The sequence below is a fragment of the Leopardus geoffroyi genome, chromosome C1 (genome assembly GCF_018350155.1).
Source record: "Leopardus geoffroyi isolate Oge1 chromosome C1, O.geoffroyi_Oge1_pat1.0, whole genome shotgun sequence".
Taxonomy (NCBI): Eukaryota; Metazoa; Chordata; class Mammalia; order Carnivora; family Felidae; genus Leopardus; species Leopardus geoffroyi.
Genome location: NC_059328.1, coordinates 11,842,860 through 11,860,014, shown reverse-complemented (window position 1 = coordinate 11,860,014; position 17,155 = coordinate 11,842,860). Strand labels below are relative to the sequence as shown.

At 55.6% G+C, this 17,155-nt stretch overlaps 1 protein-coding gene across 2 annotated transcripts; it reads left to right on the top strand.

The window, feature by feature from the left end:
• The first annotated feature begins 8,181 nt into the window (after positions 1–8,181).
• On the top strand, positions 8,182–12,319 carry CPLANE2 (ciliogenesis and planar polarity effector complex subunit 2). 2 transcript variants are annotated; one of them, XM_045475792.1, is made up of 6 exons: positions 8,182–8,333; positions 8,754–8,892; positions 10,149–10,301; positions 10,831–10,955; positions 11,258–11,394; positions 11,638–12,319. In XM_045475792.1, exons 1-6 carry the CDS (start codon positions 8,331–8,333, stop codon positions 11,885–11,887), a joined length of 807 nt encoding a protein of 268 aa, XP_045331748.1. In that variant the 5' UTR covers positions 8,182–8,330; the 3' UTR covers positions 11,888–12,319. The 2 variants fall into 2 exon arrangements, with proteins under 2 accessions (XP_045331748.1, XP_045331747.1); XM_045475791.1 differs by lacking the exon at positions 8,182–8,333 and adding an exon at positions 8,338–8,439.
• The last annotated feature ends 4,836 nt before the right edge of the window (positions 12,320–17,155 follow it).

Here is a 17,155-nt window from a genome sequence, read left to right as displayed (position 1 = left end):
CTAGGGAAGAGATTTCAGCATCATTGGGAAATTCCTCCCAATGGCCAGAACTGTATGTATCAGGTAGAACCAGTTTGGCACCATTGGGGGAATTCAAGCACTGCCCGGGCAGTCTATGTATGGAATGTTGTGGAGGAGGCTGTGTTTGGTGGGTAGGGTGCTAGGGGTGACTGATTGGTGGTCCTGGGGAAGGAGGCAAACACCGGTGCCTGAGGAAGGCCCCCCGTGCCCAGTCTTCAGGATAGGTCAGACCTCCACAGCCTCCCAGACCACATCCTAACTCGGTCTGTCCCTGCCAAGGGCCATGCTCCTACCCACTGATGAGCATGTTTCTGCTCCAAAGATGACCTGAACTTGACAGCAGCCTGATCAGCCCCAGGTCAGAGAGTGTGTGGGAGCATAGAAGAGAGGACATGCCAATCTGGGGAGAAACCTTAATGTGGAGACGAACAGAGAAGATCCGTGACTCTCCCAAGGCCTGACCGGAGGTGGCGACCACTGCCTTCTCACGCAGGCCTAGCACAAGACTCCCTCGCCACTCCCCTGGGTGTCTGCAGGCCAGAGGCCTTTGCACATTTGGGTGTAAATCTCAGCACCTAGCAGGGAAGGGGCAGCTCCACACTGCCCTCTCTCCTTCCCAGGCCTTGGCCACTCTTCTCCAGCTGGCTCTGTGGGTCGGCAGTGCAGGAATCACTGACTCAGACTGGGAGGCCAAGGCATCGCACAGGTCGCTACCGTCAGCCAGCTCTGCAGCCCAAGGCTTTGCCTCGCATCACCCTCATCTGGGAGCCTCTGCAAAAAGCCAGCCTTTGAGCACCCTGTTGTCCAGCGGGACAGGAGGCATCACCTCAAAATCTTGCAGGCTGGCCTGCTTGTAACGCTGCCACGGGGGACCGGACCCTTGCTTCTCTATGCCTTGCCACCGCCCCCCACAACAAGGGAGCATCCCTAGCTTAAGTCTGCCTTCTGCTCTCAGTGGCCACAACTGTCCCCACTTGCCCACAATATACCACTGACAAAAGCAGCCAAGTGCTCTTGTGGATACTTTGTGAGGTAATGATGTCACCATTGCTGGAGGTGCTCAAGCAGAGACTGATTAACTCTCACGGGAAGGGAAGGTAGAGCTGAGGTATGCATCTGGTCAAGAATGGGGCCAAGGGACCCCTCCGTGCCCTTTCCACTCAGAAGGGACTTCCTAGAGAGGCTGCAGGACAGGGACGAGGGCCGCTTTGAACCAGAAAAGACCTTGGTTTCAAAAGCTGGCGCTGTCACTTTGGGCTGAGACAAGTCATCTCACAACTCAAGAGCTGAGAGGGCACCTGGGGGTCCCTTGGTCCCACCTGAGCCTCAGTTTTGTCACTCAAGCGGCGGTGATGCTGCTAGCCTCACAGATGAACGGCCTAGCTAGCTGGATCCAGCAGTAACTTGGTCCATGGAGTGGGTGCGCTTCCCCAAAAGACCACTTGGGGGCACCTCGTGAAAGGCTTTGTGGCCTGGGCACTCCATCAGAGGCTGACTTCAGAGGGAAACTGAATGGGCTGGAGGAGAAAAATGCCCATTTCTCCCCTCCCGCTGTTGGTAGAGCCTGGGTAGGGCCCCTTCCCTGGCCTCTGCCACATGTCTGAACACCGTCCCAGGCTGCCTTCCCCCCACGCCCCCCGCCCTCTCTGCCTCAGCCTCCAGCTATGGGAAAGCCAGTGTTGTCTCCACTGGGCTGGGCTGTGGGCCCAGGTCCTGTCAGCATGCACAAAGCTGAGCCGATGTTACAAGTAAATGCCTCAGAAGCCTGGCAGAGTGTGCCATTTCCCCACCGGGGAACCTGTCTGCCCCCGCCCACTGCAGGGAAGAGAAAGAGGGCTGAGGACCAGACCTTACCAGGCAGAACCCTGGAAGGAAGAAGGAAGCTGCTGCCCACCCATCAGCAAGGCCAGGAGAGCCCAGGACTGCCCTTCGGGGTCAGTCATTCTCGGCACACCTGAGCACACACTGACCCTCGAGGCACTGGGACTCAGATGGCTGAAAAGAGGCCTGCTCCTGGAGGAGCTCACAGCCTCATCACAAACCAGGGAGGCATCACACTGGGCTGAACAAAGATGACAAATCCTGAGCTCCAGAAGCCAAAGACAGTCCAGGTGTCGTACTAAAAAGATACAAAGGAGGCAGAATCAGAACTGTCTGTAACCAACATAGCCAGTCAAGGGCAGGACAGTTGTTGGGAAGCCAGAGAGAGCTAACAGATGGGTTTCTCGTTGCCCCAGCCTCACCCCCACTGAAATGAGAATAGAGCCTTTCTTGAGGGATCCCAGGCCTGGCCTCTGGCAGGCAGTAATGCAGGGTGTTGGCGGGCCTCCAGGCCTCACCCTGGGAAGACAGACTCACTGTGGTCCAGGAAAGGTGCAGAAGGGCTGTGGGAGGTCTGGCATATCCAGAGGGGCTGGTGTTTGGGGCTGAGGACAGTACAGAGTGACCCGTATGGATCTGTTGACCAGAGGTCATCCCCTCAGATGTAGCAGGGAAAGAAGCTTATGAGCAGAATCCACAGTGGGAGGAGAGGCCCGCACAGCTGGGGCCATGGCAGACTGATGGCATAGAGTTCTCCCAGTAGCGGGAGGCCCACAAAGGTCCAGGACAGAGGACACCCAAGGAGTGGGTGCCCTCCACAGACATGCTTCCCTGGCATTTGGGCAACACCTCCTACACACTGAACATGAGCCCCAGGGCCGGAGGAGGGGGAGATGAAAAGAAATAACCTCGAGGAGATGGAGTTTAAACAGTAGAGAATGAGAAATCCATTGAATGTAAGTTTACCTACCAGGAAATTATTGGATTAAAATGTCGGCAGACAGATTAAATCAAGCCAGGAAACAAAGCTCTGTTTCTTAAACATCTGAGTCTGCCAAGGTAAAAGCTTGTACTTGCTCCAGTAGAAGGAGAGAAATCAGATAAGGTGCTAGGGAACCCCAAGACCCAAGGGTGAGAGGGGCTGTGGCCAGTGCCAGAGGAAGAAAGGAGAAGGGTATTTCCGTAGATGGAAGAGCCTTTGCAAAGAAATCCAACTATGACCAGCCCTTCCGGAATCTTGAGAAGGTCAGTGTGAGATTGGAGTGCACGGGGCAGAACTGGAGAATGAATTGGAGATGGGGACGAGAGGCAGGGGGGGAGTGGGATCTGGGCCCAGGCAGTGGCAACCAAGAGAGGACAGGATGTTAAATGTGTAGGGAGAGGACGCGGCGCCTGGTGGCTGCCTGGATCAAGGGGGGAGGAGGCCGGCACTCATCCCTGCATGGAGCAAGTGAGGAATGCCACTGTGTGCCAGGCACTGGCCCTCCCCGTGGAGGTGGTATTTCAGTGGGGGGTGAGGGAGAAGGGGCAAACGTGGAAAGAGCTAAGCAGGACCATTCCAGATGAGTATCCCGAGGAAAATTAAAGTGGGATGTGACAGAGTGTGATGGGCTTGGGCTCATCAGAGAAGGCCTTTCTGAGAAGGAGACGTTTCAGCTGAGACCTGAATGTAAGAGCAGCCATGCAGAGAAAACAGCAGGAACAAAGGCCCAGAGGCAGGCATGAACTCAACAAATTCAGGGAGCAGAGGAAACGCCGGAGTGCCTGGGGCATGTGAGTGAAGGCAGAGGGTGCCAGTGAACCTTGTAGGCCATGGGGAGGGAGGTGTGGACAAGACTCCAGGTGCAGTGGGAGGCCATTAGAGGGTTTTAAGCAGGGAAGTGACACATGAGGCTGTCCGGGTCAAGGACACCAACCTTGCTGCCAAGCACAGGCCTGGCACATTCCAGGCTCAAAAAAAACCTCCCTGGGGATGATTTGGCAGCTCCAGTCCCAAACCCTATATTTAAATGGAATCTGGACATTTTTAATCTACCCTCCCGCCCTGCTTATAAGTGCAATTCCCTGGTTATTGGATTATTGTCCCCAGCGGAGTGTGGAATGCACAAGGACAGGGTCTGTATCTCCTTTACAGTCGTCTTTCCAGTGTCTGGCCTGGCACGGGGAGTGCTCATACGTATTTGACAAGTACATGTCTTCACCCACTCGTGCCTGTAATGTTTGCCGGGCTTCCTAACTGGTGGCTTCTTCCAGGCACCCTCTTCAGGCCATTCCCCAAGCTGCAGCCATAGCCAGTCAGCCAACACGTTTCTATTGAGTTTTTACTATATGTCCAACATATTCTAGCTAGTAGGGGTTATTATGGCTTAATTGTGTCCCTCTGCCTCCCTCCCTTCTCATATTGAAGTTCTAACTCGCAGAACCTCAGAATGTAATCATATTTGGAGATAAGGTCTTTACTGAGGTGATTAAGTTAAAATGAGGCCATTCAGGTGGGTCCTTATCCAGTGTGACTAGTGTCCTTATTAAGACCAGCAAATTTGTACTCGGATTTGTACAGAGGGAAAGTGATGTGAAGACGTGAAGAGAAGATGGTCACCCACAAGCTAAAGAGAGAGGCCTGGAGCAGATCCTTCTCTCCTGCCCCTCAGAAGGAACCAACCCTACCAACTCCTTGATGTATTTCTTTAAAAAAAATTTTTTTTTAATGCTTATTTACTTTTGAGAGATAGAGCATGAGCAGGGGAGGGGCAGAGAGAGACAGACAGACAGAATCTGAAGCAGGCTCCAGGCCCTGAACTGTCAGCACAGAGCCTGATGCAGGGCTCAAACTTGTGAACCGTGAGATCATGAGCGGAGTTGAAGTCGGACCCTTAACCAACTGAGCCACCCAGGTGACCCATTGATATATAACTTCTAACCTCCGCAACTGAGAAAACACATTTGTGTTGTTTAAGCCACCCAGTCTGTGGTACTTTGTTACTGTAGGTGTAGGAAACCGATACAGGGGTATAACAGAATGAAAAGACAAGGCCCCTAGCCTCATGGAGCTTATGTTCTAGGTGAGAGAGACAATAAATTTAAAATTTCAGAATCAAGGGGCGCCTGGCTGGTTCAGTTGGTAGAGCACGCGACTCTTGACCTTGGGGTTGTAAGTTCAAGTCCCATGTTGGGTGCAGAGACTACTTAAAAATCTTTTAAAAGATAAAATTTCAGAATCAAGAACAGGAGGGCGTGAAGGAGTGAGTCTCGGAGGGTAAGGGCGAATCCTTGAGTGGGGGAGGAGGAAGGCCTCTGTGCAGGTGAAGCAGCCATCCACGGGAGGTTGTGGGGGTGATGCAGGGAGGTCTGGGTGTTGGACACTGGAGGGCAGAGGTCCTGTGTGGGAACAAAAGGCCGGGCTCGCTGGAGGGCATCGGGCAAGGGGAAAAGCGCGACCGTTGAAATGAAAGCAAGAGGTGGTCAGATGGCCACAGATGGCCTTGGCGGCATGGAGTTTGGATTTTATTCCGAGTGCAGTGAGAACCATTGGAAAACTATAAGCATGGGTGTCGCATTGCTGGATTGACTTTGCCTAAAGACGACTCTGGTGCCTCCGTGGCATTCCAGAAGGCAGGCAGGGAAACCTACAGGAAACAGCTGCAGTGTCCAGGCAAGAGAAGAGACGGACACCCAAGTCTGACTGTCCCTCCTCCACTCATCCTCCTGGGCATCCCACCCACCCCTGCCCCTGAGGGCCTCAGGCCTGTGTGTCTGCCCATCCAGGCCTTATGGTGCCCTGTCCAGAAGGTGCTCAATCAATTTGGGAGATGGGGGACACCAAACCATGAACAAATGAGTAGATGAATCAGAAAGTTTTACACCATATGGGCCTTTAGATAGATGGTCCACCTGCTTCACCTTAGGGCTTGAGAGGAGAAACATTTTGCTTTAGAGGGACACTCAGTTTAATGGTCAGAGGGGGCACAGGACAGCAGAACTCACTAGACCAAAATGGTCCACAAGCATCCTCTGAAACGAAATTCTGACCACCTCACTCCCAGGCTCTAACCATTGACTGGCTCTCTCACCAGCAGTGACGTCTAAGTGAAGTCTGTGGACCCTGCCATGGACTGAATTGTGTGTGACTCCCCTCACCCCCGGCCAAAATCCATATGCTAAGTCCTAACTCCCAATGTGACTTACTTGGAGACAGGGCCTTTAAGGAGGTAATAAAGGTTAAATGAGGTAATAAGAGCAAGGCCCTAATCCAATAATACTGGTGTCCTTATAAAAGGAAAAGACATCAAGGGTATGTGTGCACAGAGATGAGACCTTGTAGGACACACTGAGAAGGCGGCTGCCTGCAGGCCGGGAAGAAAGGCCACACCAGAAACCAACCCCGTTGGCAACTTGATTTTGGACTTCCAGCTTCCAGAACTGCGAGGAAATAGATTTCTGCTGTTTAAGCCGCCTAGTCTGTGGTAGTCTCTTACGGCAGCCGCAGCGGACTGATACAGAACCCAACTTCTGAACTGCCCCGTGTTCACATGCAAGCTTACAGACCCATCTGGCCCCCCAGAGCAGAGTCTCTGGAGGATGGACTCCAAGAACCCATGTTTTGAACAGGCTCCTGATGCTCCCCAAGTGTCCTCTCCATGAGCTCCTGAGGGCGGTGAAGGCTGATTCCCCCAAAAACCTCTGGCCCCTAGAGCCTCTGATCACTGGCCTCCCCCTCTGTCCAAGAGGACTTCACATCTGGCCTCCAGGATAAGTGGCAAGCTCATCCTGCCAAGCTGCTTCATTTCCTCACACTCCCCGAGCCCTCCAAGCCCTCCAAGAGCCAAGACAGGGCACGGCTAACGATGAAGTGCAGAAACTCAGAGATAAGTCAGATCTGAGCCCTGCCATGGAGACACTTCAGGTCCACGGAGAGAGGGCGCTCCACACAGCGTGACCAATCCTGAGTCTGGGCAGGTGCGGTAAGAACGGCAGGAAAGGGAGCTGAGCAGCCTGGGACTGTGGGCAGGGGTTTCAAGTTGCAGAATCCCGGAGAAATCAGTGCTCGTTTGTTATGTTTCCGCCTCGCTGCAGTGGAAGCAACTGACAGCAAGCACCCTGTCTTATACGGCCACGTCCCCTCTACTCTCTCGGACATAATGGACCTCGATGCTTTGTGGGTTGATGGCCCTCTGGCTGCTTTCGGCATGACTAAGAAGGGACCTCCTAGTGGCTGGGGACAAAGTTTAAAAAAACACGAGACCCAGTCTGGCAGAACAGATGTTCAGAGTCCAAGAATCCTGGGTTCTGAGTCTAGTTTTGCCACTGGCCAGCTGTGTGATGTGACCCCAGATAATCATGTTGTCTGAGTTTCCTCACCTGTAAAAGAAAAGAGAGATGATAATATTTCCCATACAAGTTTGTTTATAGAATTAAACGAAGTTAACCTCTGTAAAGCCCCCACTGTCTGGCACTGAGTTGGCCTTCAATAAAGGTTAACTTACAGATTATTCCTTACAAAGCAGTGATTTGTCCTACTTGACAAATTTTTCCTACTTGAAGGACAAATCTTCGTGCTACTTGCCCGAAGATACTGGTAAAAATTAAGTGTAATAGATAACCTCTCAGCAAGGACCCACCTGCATCCTGTCCAACTAACAGGCATTTACTGAGCACCCCCACCTTCTGGTAACAGGTCGGTGCCCATTGCTGGAAGGGTGGAGGGGGGCTCATGGCCTCAGTGCTGAAATGTCAGCCGCAGAAGGGTAGTACTTCTTGTCTTTCCATTGCCAGTGCCTAGAACGGGCAGAACACATAATAGGTGCTCAGTAATTATTTGTTGAATGGATGGGATGAATCAATAAATGAATGGCCGGTAGATTCCTGTGGCCCTCTGACTCATTTTTAAGACTTTGAGCAAGTCCCTTAACCTCTCTGAGCTGCTGTTTCCCCACTTACGAAGCCATAGGTGTTTTAATTCATCTCTAGGTTCTGACGAGCAGAATTAATAGAGCGATCACAATAATAATAAACAACACTAACTAAACTTATTGAGCACTGCTATGGGCTGAGCACTGTTATAAAAAAAACAACAACAACAAAACAAAAAAAAACCCTAGGAGGTAATAGTATTTTATAGAAGAAGAAACTGAGTCACTGAGGCAGAGAAGGCTCCTGGAGGAGGGGGATTTGATCAAGTTTTGGGAGGAAAGCCTGGGAATCGGACTGAGCAATAGAAAGGACCCACGGCCCGGAGGGTTAGGCCCCGTCCGGGGTGCCCCCGCGTGGTGGTAGCGGCAGACAAGAGAGGGGCCAGTCCCGCCCCCGGCGTCTCCTTGACAACAGCCTCCGCACATGCGCCTCAAGCTCCGACGCCGAGGCAGGCTGAGCGCTCCGAAGCCAGACGCAGGCCGGGCGGAAGCAACCCGGGCGGTCTGGGCGGCGGGAGCGCGGGTGGGCTTTTAAAGGGACCAGCTCCGCCTGAGCCCGTTCGCCGACGGGGACTTCTGATGGTGAGGGCTGGGTGGCCCCAGGAGTTGGGATCGAGGAGGCAGAGGAGAAACAGGGCTGTGTAAAACCCCTCGCTCCTGCCCCGAGATGACAAGGGAGGGGGGTTGTGTAAGTGCCCCCCGGGGCAATAATGCGATGGCTGTCCAGGGGGCAGTATGGGGACGAAGGGACTATGGAATTGCACCGTCTGGGTAATAAGAGGGAGACGGGGAGTGTGTAACCCCCCAGGACCATGAAAGGAAACTGGGACTCCAAAAGCGCTAATGGGGATAATAAGCGCTAATAATAAGGTGCAGTAAATGACGCCCGCCCCCCCCCCACCCCAAGGAGGGAGCTGGGGTTCTGAGGAAGAGTCAGAGAGCAGGTTGAGAGGGATCGCAGGTCCAGCTCAGGACATTTACCCTCTCCCCTCCCCTACTCAGCATTCTACCCCGTCGCGGTGCCAGGCCATGGCCAGACCACCCGCCCCGGGCTCGGTGATTGTCCCAGACTGGCACGAGAGCGCCGAGGGCAAGGAGTATTTAGCCTGCATCCTGCGCAAGAACCGCAGACGGGTGTTCGGTAAGTGCCTGCCCCCAAGCCTGTCACTCCCCTGGAAGAACAGTGTCACCTGTTGGGAGGGGTGGGGAAGGTGGCAAACCGGTAGGGCAGTGAGGGCCTGCTTTACTACACTCCTCAACCTTGGAGACCCCTGGAAGCCCTATCCCTGGGGCCCCCGAATCTCCTTAGAGCGAATTCCACCATCAGAGCCAGGAGCATGGAAACAGCCCCAACCCTGCCAAGAACATTGTCACCAGAGAGGCTGTTGATTGAGTTCTTACCTCTGTGCCAGGCCCTCTGCTGGGCATGTTGCACAACAGACTCCCGCCTGCCCTCAACAGCACACCTTACAGACTTGTCCGAGACCCAGCCTGGTAAGTAGAGGCAAGCCTCTTCCATACCCTACAGTCTCAAAGACTAGACATTCACATCTCCCAGGATGAAGCCACCTCACCCAGCATTGCGCTGACAGGTCAGCAGAGGGGCCTGGCATCTGCTGTGAGGGCTCAGCTCTGGCCAGAAGAAACAAAGCACCAGGAGGTTTAAGACCATAGAATGACAGGGCAACCCACAGCTGAGGACTTTCAGATGCTAAGCCTATGCATGTATCATAATTCAGACCTTTTTTTTTTTTTTTTTTGCAAACTAAAAGCATTCATAAAGATCTCAGTGTATTGATTCTAACAAGTTTATTTATAGTAACAGAATATTTTTGCTGATATTTCTCCATTGAGGAAAGAATTATGAAGAACCTTGCCTTTACATGTGGGAAATCTCGAACAGGTGATAATAGTATCAATAAAAACAATCTCATGCGTCAAACTTTATTTATTTTTTGTAATGTTCACTTATTATTTTGAGAGACAGAGCGCCAGCAGGGGAGGGGCAGAGAGAGAGGGAGACGCAGAATCCGAAGCAGGCTCCAGGCTCTGAGCTGCCAGCACAGAGCCCAGTGCGGGGCTCGAACTCCCAAACCGTGAGATCACCACCTGAGCCGAAAGTGGCCGCTTAACTGACTGAGCCACCCAGGTGCCCCTCGTGCATCAAACTTTAAAGAAAAGTAATTCGGTATTATTTGGAATGGGCGTTGGTGCACCTAACAGAACACAGGTGTTTGTAACAGAGCTCATCCAGGGACCCTGCCTGTGTCCCAGGCCTCCGTACCGAGTATAGAGAACCATGGATAGCTGGCACCAGAAAGCCCTTAGAGCTGATGGGTCTGATGGGGCAAGCGCAGGTTGACCTCTTGACCCCACCTGGCTCCCTTCTTGTCCCAGGGCTGCTGGAACGACCAGTGCTGCCCCCACCCGTGGCCATTGACACAGCCAGCTACAAGATCTTCGTGTCTGGAAAGAGCGGCGTGGGCAAGACAGCACTGGTGGCCAAGCTGGCTGGCCTAGAGGTACCCGTGGTACACCATGAGACCGCTGGTGAGTGCGTCCCTGGAGGCCTTCCCTGGGGTGGAGGAAAGACTGGCCCTTGACCCATCGTTTACTCCGCAACCTTGGAAAGGCGTTTCACTGGCTCCTCTATTCGTCAGAGATGATAGTTCCAACCCCAGTGTATTGTGGGATTGGTACTAGAGATCGTGTTGGTAACATGCCTTGCGCCGAGCTGGCACAAGATGGGTGCTCAGGGAACACCGATCTTCTCTTCCGGTTTCCTTCCGTTGGATGCTGATTGACCAGCCGGTTGCAACTGGATCCTCCAGCATCCAGTACGTCTGGGTCCCCTCGTACGTACGAGTGGAACTGCTTTGTCATAGCTGGGGCTGGGGCTGCATCTCTCTGGCAGGCTGGAGACCCTTCTAGAGCAGTTCGGTTTCCCCCCATCAGCCTGAGAATTTTCCCGCACCAAGCTGGTGGACCCACCGGGGACGTATCTTCTTCCTATTTCTTCCTGGCCCCTGGCCCCTCTCCACTCCTCCTCTCCCATGCTGAATAGCTGACCCTCCCCCAGGCATCCAGACCACCGTGGTATTTTGGCCAGCCAAACTGCAGGCCAGTGACCGTGTTGTCATGTTCCGCTTTGAGTTCTGGGACTGCGGGGAGTCTGCACTCAAAAAGTTCGACCACATGCTGCCGGTGAGCAGACAGGTGGGCCTGGGAGGGGCCGGGAGGAGCTGGTTGTCTGAGGTGGGCTTCTGAGTACCTGCCCGGTCTGCAGGAGGCAGAATTGGGTGTGGCCTGGGGGTGCTGCCCCGGGTGGGAGAAGGCTGAGCTGGCCGTGGGGACCGGGTCTCAGCCCCAGCTCTGTCCTGGGCCAGCCAGTCCCTGCTCTGGGCCTGTGGAAGGAGGGGATCTGCTGAGACTTCTCAGGGCCCTGCGGCTGATCGGAGGTTCTGGCCCCCTGGTTACAAGCCTCACATCGGCTTCTCCCTCCCCAGGCTTGCAAGGAGAAGACAGATGCTTTCCTCTTCCTCTTCTCCTTCACCGACCGTGCCTCCTTTGAAGACCTCCCTGGACAGCTGGCCCGAGTAGCAGGCGACGCCCCTGGTGTTGTCAGGATGGTCATCGGCTCCAAGTATCCTTTGGGTGGCCCCTAGGACAGTCTGAGGCCACACCTGGCAAGGCACAGAGCAAGGGGATCAGGGACCCTGCCTCTGCCTAACTGTGGGCTCCACGCCCATGGACAGTATCTTAAAGGCTGCAGCAGCCGCCCCCCCCCCAGCCCCCACCGGATGGGGCTCCGGGGAAGAGGGCTGAGGCTGGGTGCGACGAGGTGGTAAGCAGAGACACCCGGCCAGGCTCCTTGACCCTCCTCCAGATTTGACCAGTACATGCACACTGATGTGCCTGAGCGTGACCTCACAGCCTTCCGGCAGGCCTGGGAACTGCCCCTCTTGCGGGTGAAGAGTGTGCCGGGGCGGCGGCTGGCAGATGGGCGCACACTGGATGGGTGGGCTGGGCTGGCCGACGTTGCCCACGTGCTCAACGGCCTGGCGGAACAGCTGTGGCACCAGGACCAGGTGGCAGCTGGCCTGCTCCCCGACACCTCAGAGAACTCCCCCAGCTGATCTCTACTCCCAACTGTGACCCAAGGCAGAGGGCAGGACCAGGTCCTAAGGCTGAGGCAGGAACGTTGACCTTATCCTGAGGACTGGCCAGAGGGGCCTGTCAGGAGGACGAGGAGGCACCTTCCTTGCAGAAATCACAGCAGTGAGGTGGGGACACGAAGCTCTGTGCGTCAGTGGCCTAAGGGCATCCGGGGGCCCCCTGGCCTTCTCCCTCCGCCTTGGAGGGTCTGGGCTCTGGAAACTGAGGAAGTATAGGGGCAGAACCTTAGGGCTCAAGCTTCTCCCGCAACCCCCACCTGCTGTCCTCCCAGAAAGGGCGACTGGAAAGGGGGGGCATCCCAGCCAGGCCCTGGACCCCAAGTGACTTCAATCAAGAGCCTGTATTCCTTGAGGCAACACCATCTGCTGTATCAGATAAACCCTGAAATCTCAGTGGCTTTACTCTATAGAAGTGTTTTCCTTGCTCAGCCTCACTTCAGCTGGAAGTGAAGGGATCTGGGGGCTCTGCTGAATGAAACCTGACTCTGAGGTCTCTAACACATGGCTTCCCAGTTTGCCCTGGGGCATCAGCATCCAGTCAGCAGAGGGGGAGTGACTGCTAGTGGAAGGTCACCTAGGAGGTTTCCCGGGACCTGGCCTCTGGGGGTGTGCCTTCTGCCCACCTTCCATTGGCCAGCACCCAGTCACATGGTTACACAGAGCTGCAGGGCAGGCTGGGAAATGTAGTCCACCTTCATGTTCAGGGGGTGAGCCCTCCGTGCAGTACCTTTCTTGAAAATGAAGGTGTCGGGGCGCCTGGGTGGCGCAGTCGGTTAAGCGTCCGACTTCAGCCAGGTCACGATCTCGCGGTCCGTGAGTTCGAGCCCCGCGTCAGGCTCTGGCCTGATGGCTCAGAGCCTGGAGCCTGTTTCCGATTCTGTGTCTCCCTCTCTCTCTGCCCCTCCCCCGTTCATGCTCTGTCTCTCTCTGTCCCAAAAATAAATAAACATTGAAAAAAAAATTAAAAAAAAAAAAAAAAAGAAAGAAAATGAAGGTGTCAGGCTAGGCTTGGGAAGCAGGGCCCCGCCAGCCTGGGGTATCAGAAAGCTCACTGGGCAGGGCCAGGGACTGGACCAGGTGGGGTCAGGGAGTGAGGTGCCCTGTTTGGCAGCTCTGCCCTGTGGGAAACCAGCAAGTGCAGGAGCAGGAAAGTGAGGGAATGTGCCCGTTCTTGTGTCTCACCCCTGCCCCATCCACCAGAGACACTCGTGAATGCAGGCTAAAGTATGGGGTGGGGGGAGGGGTGGTGCTGATGCAGAGGACCTTTATACTTTCGGACACCCCCTGGTTGGAACCCTGGGTTGAGGCCTGGCCTGAGTCTGAGCCAGCTGGAAGGACCTGGGGGCCCAGATATGTGACCCCCAAAGCCAGCAGACCCTTGGAGCCGCCTCTTGAGAGGGGAGCCCTGGCAGCTTTGTATACCAATCCTCACAGGCATGATCACATGCTCACACATACCAGCCCTTGGCCTAAAACACCGCCCTCCACCCATGTGCACACACCCCCTGCTGGCACACGCAGGACGTTCATACATAACCCACTCGGGCTCACCCTCCTGGGCACACTGACCACCTGCCTGATGGCATTTACCATGTCTGCTACCCTGGGCACCACCCACAGGTTCGTCGGTCACCCCTTCCAGGGCCTAAAGGACCAGTGCTGGTTCAGAGCTGAGTCCTGAGCTTGTCCCATACCCCAGAGAAAGAACGTCCCTGTGCGGGACCCTAAGCCTCATGGTGGCACAGCCGGTGGGCTGGCTCCCGCTCCTGAGCTCCTGAGCCATAGACCTGTCCCCTGCAGGCTTCAGCTCTGCTTCCAGGCAGCCGGCCCAGCCCATTCTTTTCCGTTCTTAGCTCCAGTAGACCGTACCCGGGAGGCAACAGCAAAGCTTGGGAGTGGGACCCGGTGAAGGTCACCTCTGGGCCTGAATGTGATGCTCTAGCTACAGGTGCCTGTGTTGTGAGCACCAGCCAGTTATCTCTGGGCTTGAAACTCCCCTAGAAAGGAAGCTACTGCATCCTTCTTGGGTCCCTGCTCTGTACCCGCAGGCCAGTTTTCTCCTGGTTAGCCCTGCCCCAATCAGAGAATCACCCTGTCACCCATCTTCCCCCCAAACCAAGGAGGTAAACAGTTCTCTGCTGTTTTCCTGCGTAAGGACAAGGTAGGGAGGCCAGGGGGACTGGGACCGGGAGCCCGGCCACCTGCCCTCCCAGCACCACTTTCTGTGCCCCTGCGAGCCCTGCCGCCGTGTCCCTTCAGCACTTAGCAGACTGCTTATCCGGGAGGCCTCCTCCGTGGCAGTGCAGAGCTGGGAGCCATTATCAAAATAGCAGGTGACTGCACTTACAGTGTGTTCCCTGGGCAGGGCCACGTGAAAAGGGAGTGAGAAGAGCGTGCAGACACACGCGTGTGGTTTCGAGCCAGCTTCACGGCCCTCAGCGGGGCCCTCCCACCTGGTTTGAAGCTCTGCTCGGGCCATCTTGAAACTCTGGACAGCTGTAGCTGTCTGTAGACACAGTCTGTAGCGGGTCCTGGGTGTGTTATCCAGGGAGAGGGTCTGGGCTCCAGATAAAGCTCCTCTCTCAGGGTTTGGAGGGAGGGGCCACTGCGGGGAAGTGTCACAAGGCCATCTTTTCTCCCTGCTTTGGTGCCCCAAATTCCTCCATTAGGTTAAGCCTCACAGCAGTTCAGGGCAAGTATCTCTCCACTCACCCCACCCCTCCATGGGCCCTGAGGCTCCCTGGAAAGAAGGGGTAGTGATGATGCCCCAGACTGGGTCAGGGGTGGGCCCTGACTTTGGGAAAAGGTCCTGGAGGGCCCTGGAGCCACTGAACTTTGGGGCTCTGGAGGGAAGCCGCTGGGAGCCATCATCTTTTCCTGAGGCGAGGGTGGGGGTTAGCTCTGCTGTGGCCTGGCCCCACTGCTGTTCCCAGAGTCAGGATCTACTACTGTTTCTTCCTTCCCTAAACAGGCTCTCAGCAGAGCCTACAGATGGGGAGTGCCATGGTCTGAATGCGTCCCCCCAAAATTTATACTTTGAAATCCCAATCCTTAATGTGATGGTATTTTAGGGACCTTTGGGAGGTCAAGAGGGCAGAGCCTCACGCATGGGATTCGTGCTCTTACGCAAGAGACCCCACAGAGCTCTGTAGCCCCTTCCACCCAATGAAGACACAGAAAGTGCAGACTATAAACCAGGAAGAGGGTCCTTGAGGACCCTGCTGGAGCCTTGATCTTGGACTTCCCACTTTCGGAGCTGTGGGAAATAAATTTCTGTTGTTTATAAGCCACCCAGTCTGTGGTATTTTGTTATAGCGGCCCGAACAGACTAAGACAGAGAAGCTGAGGTCCAGAGAGGGACAAGCATTTGCCCAAGGTTGCAGAGCCACGAAGCAGCCCTGATGCTCTCAGCCCTCAGCATTCTCCTCCCTTGGACCATCCCTCCCCCTCATCCCCTAATGCAGTCTTCAGGATTCAGCCCCTCACAGGCCCTCTCCCAGTCCTCCCAATTTTTCCAACTGTGAAGCCTGGGGCTGTCTTTAGGAGGGGAAATGCAGTGCTGGCCCCTCCTTCTCCTTCCCTTTTCCTCTCCACCCCCCACCCCGCCCCCAAAGCTTCCCAGGTCCGGCTGAGCTGAGCTGTTAAGTGAGTTCTTCTTCACTGCCAGCCTAGGCTGGCTGGCCTCTTGGGGAGCAGGGAGGACCCCAGGTGAGGAAGCTGGCCCCAGGATAGGAAGGGGCTGCAGGAATCCCCCCTCCCTGCAAAGGCTGCTGGGTGGGCCTCCGGGGCCCTGGCTGAGTCCAGATTCCAGTTGGGGCTTTCTGGTCTTGCCCTGGATCTCCTTACTCCCTAGGCAGCCTGGTGCCAGCTGTGATGCCCCTGTGCCAGGCACAGGCTTGGGGGGGGGGGTGGGGAAGTGCCCAGATGGAGGCAGGGGGGCTCAGAGGTTAGGACAGGTTGGGGCCAGACCCCCAGAGGGCCAACCAGGAGATGGGGAGTGAAGCTGGGAAGTGGTGAAGGTTCTTCCCTCCCTGTGACCTCAGACCCAGAGGCTGGGGCAGTGGGGATGGAGGAAGCTGGTGTTCAACTCTATTCTAGAAAGTTGGGGTGGATTCTGGGAGCAAAGAGGACTGACTGAGGCTGGGGGTGGAGAGGGGGTCCAGAAGGAAGGTGAGGGAGAACTGGGGCCTTGGGCCGTTCACTTCAATTCCCATGCACTCATTGATCTGTAAAATGAAGAGGACAGTAGCACGCATTTCTCTGGATTGTAGCTAAATGTGTGGGAAATGTTTAGTGCTGTGCCAGGCACCAAGTTAAGGGCACAATAAATGGCGGTTGTTCTCTTCGTCGTTGTTCTTATGGTAGTGGTGGCGGTTGGGCTGGAGAGGAGGGAGACCGGTCGACTGCGCCAGGGCGGTTGGATGCACACTGAGCCAGGGGTGGGCGGGCCGAGCGGCAGCCCAGCAGGGGCGACGGAGAACGGAGAAGCTCCTGGCACCAGTAACCGCTTCCGGTCCTCTCGCCCTCCCTCCCGTCCTGTTGTGCCCAGGACGGTGATGGCACCGTGGACGAGGACCCCAACGACGACCGTCTCTGCGCGTCCTGCGTCAACATTTGTGCCTCCGACTCCGGGGGCAACCTTTCCCGCGGCAGGATAACCGAAATCGGTGAGACACGTCCCCCGAGGCCCGAGCAGCCAACCCACAATCCCGCTCTTAAATCCCCTCTTCCCTCGGCCGAACAATCCCGTGGCATCTCTCGTCCATTTCTTGCAATGGGCAGTTCCGCCTTGGAGCTAAACCCAATCCTTCTTGCTGCAGCACAAATTATTTCCTTTAATTCCGGCTTCGCTGGGACTGATAGGCCCAGGAGGGAAGTGAGGCAGACAGTTCCCAACTGCCCTCCCACCCCGTGGGGTGGAGGTCACAGCAGTTGCGATTCCCCAGTGGCCCTGACACTGTAAGTGCCAGCGGAACCTGCGCGCGCGGCGGGAACGAGCAGCGCGGGCTCTGTCCCCGAGGCTGAGCGCGGGCTCCCCTAATACGCTCTTCGACCTGCGTGAGCGACTTCAGCATCTCATCTGTAAAATGGGCTTTACCGTGGTGTCAGCCCCACCCCCCCCACCCCCAACCCAGAGGGTCTGTGATGCTTGAAGCGGGCGAAGTGTGTCCAGCGCCCAGCCCAGGGCCTGGAGATGCCCAATACACGAGAAACAGCAGCCACGACTCT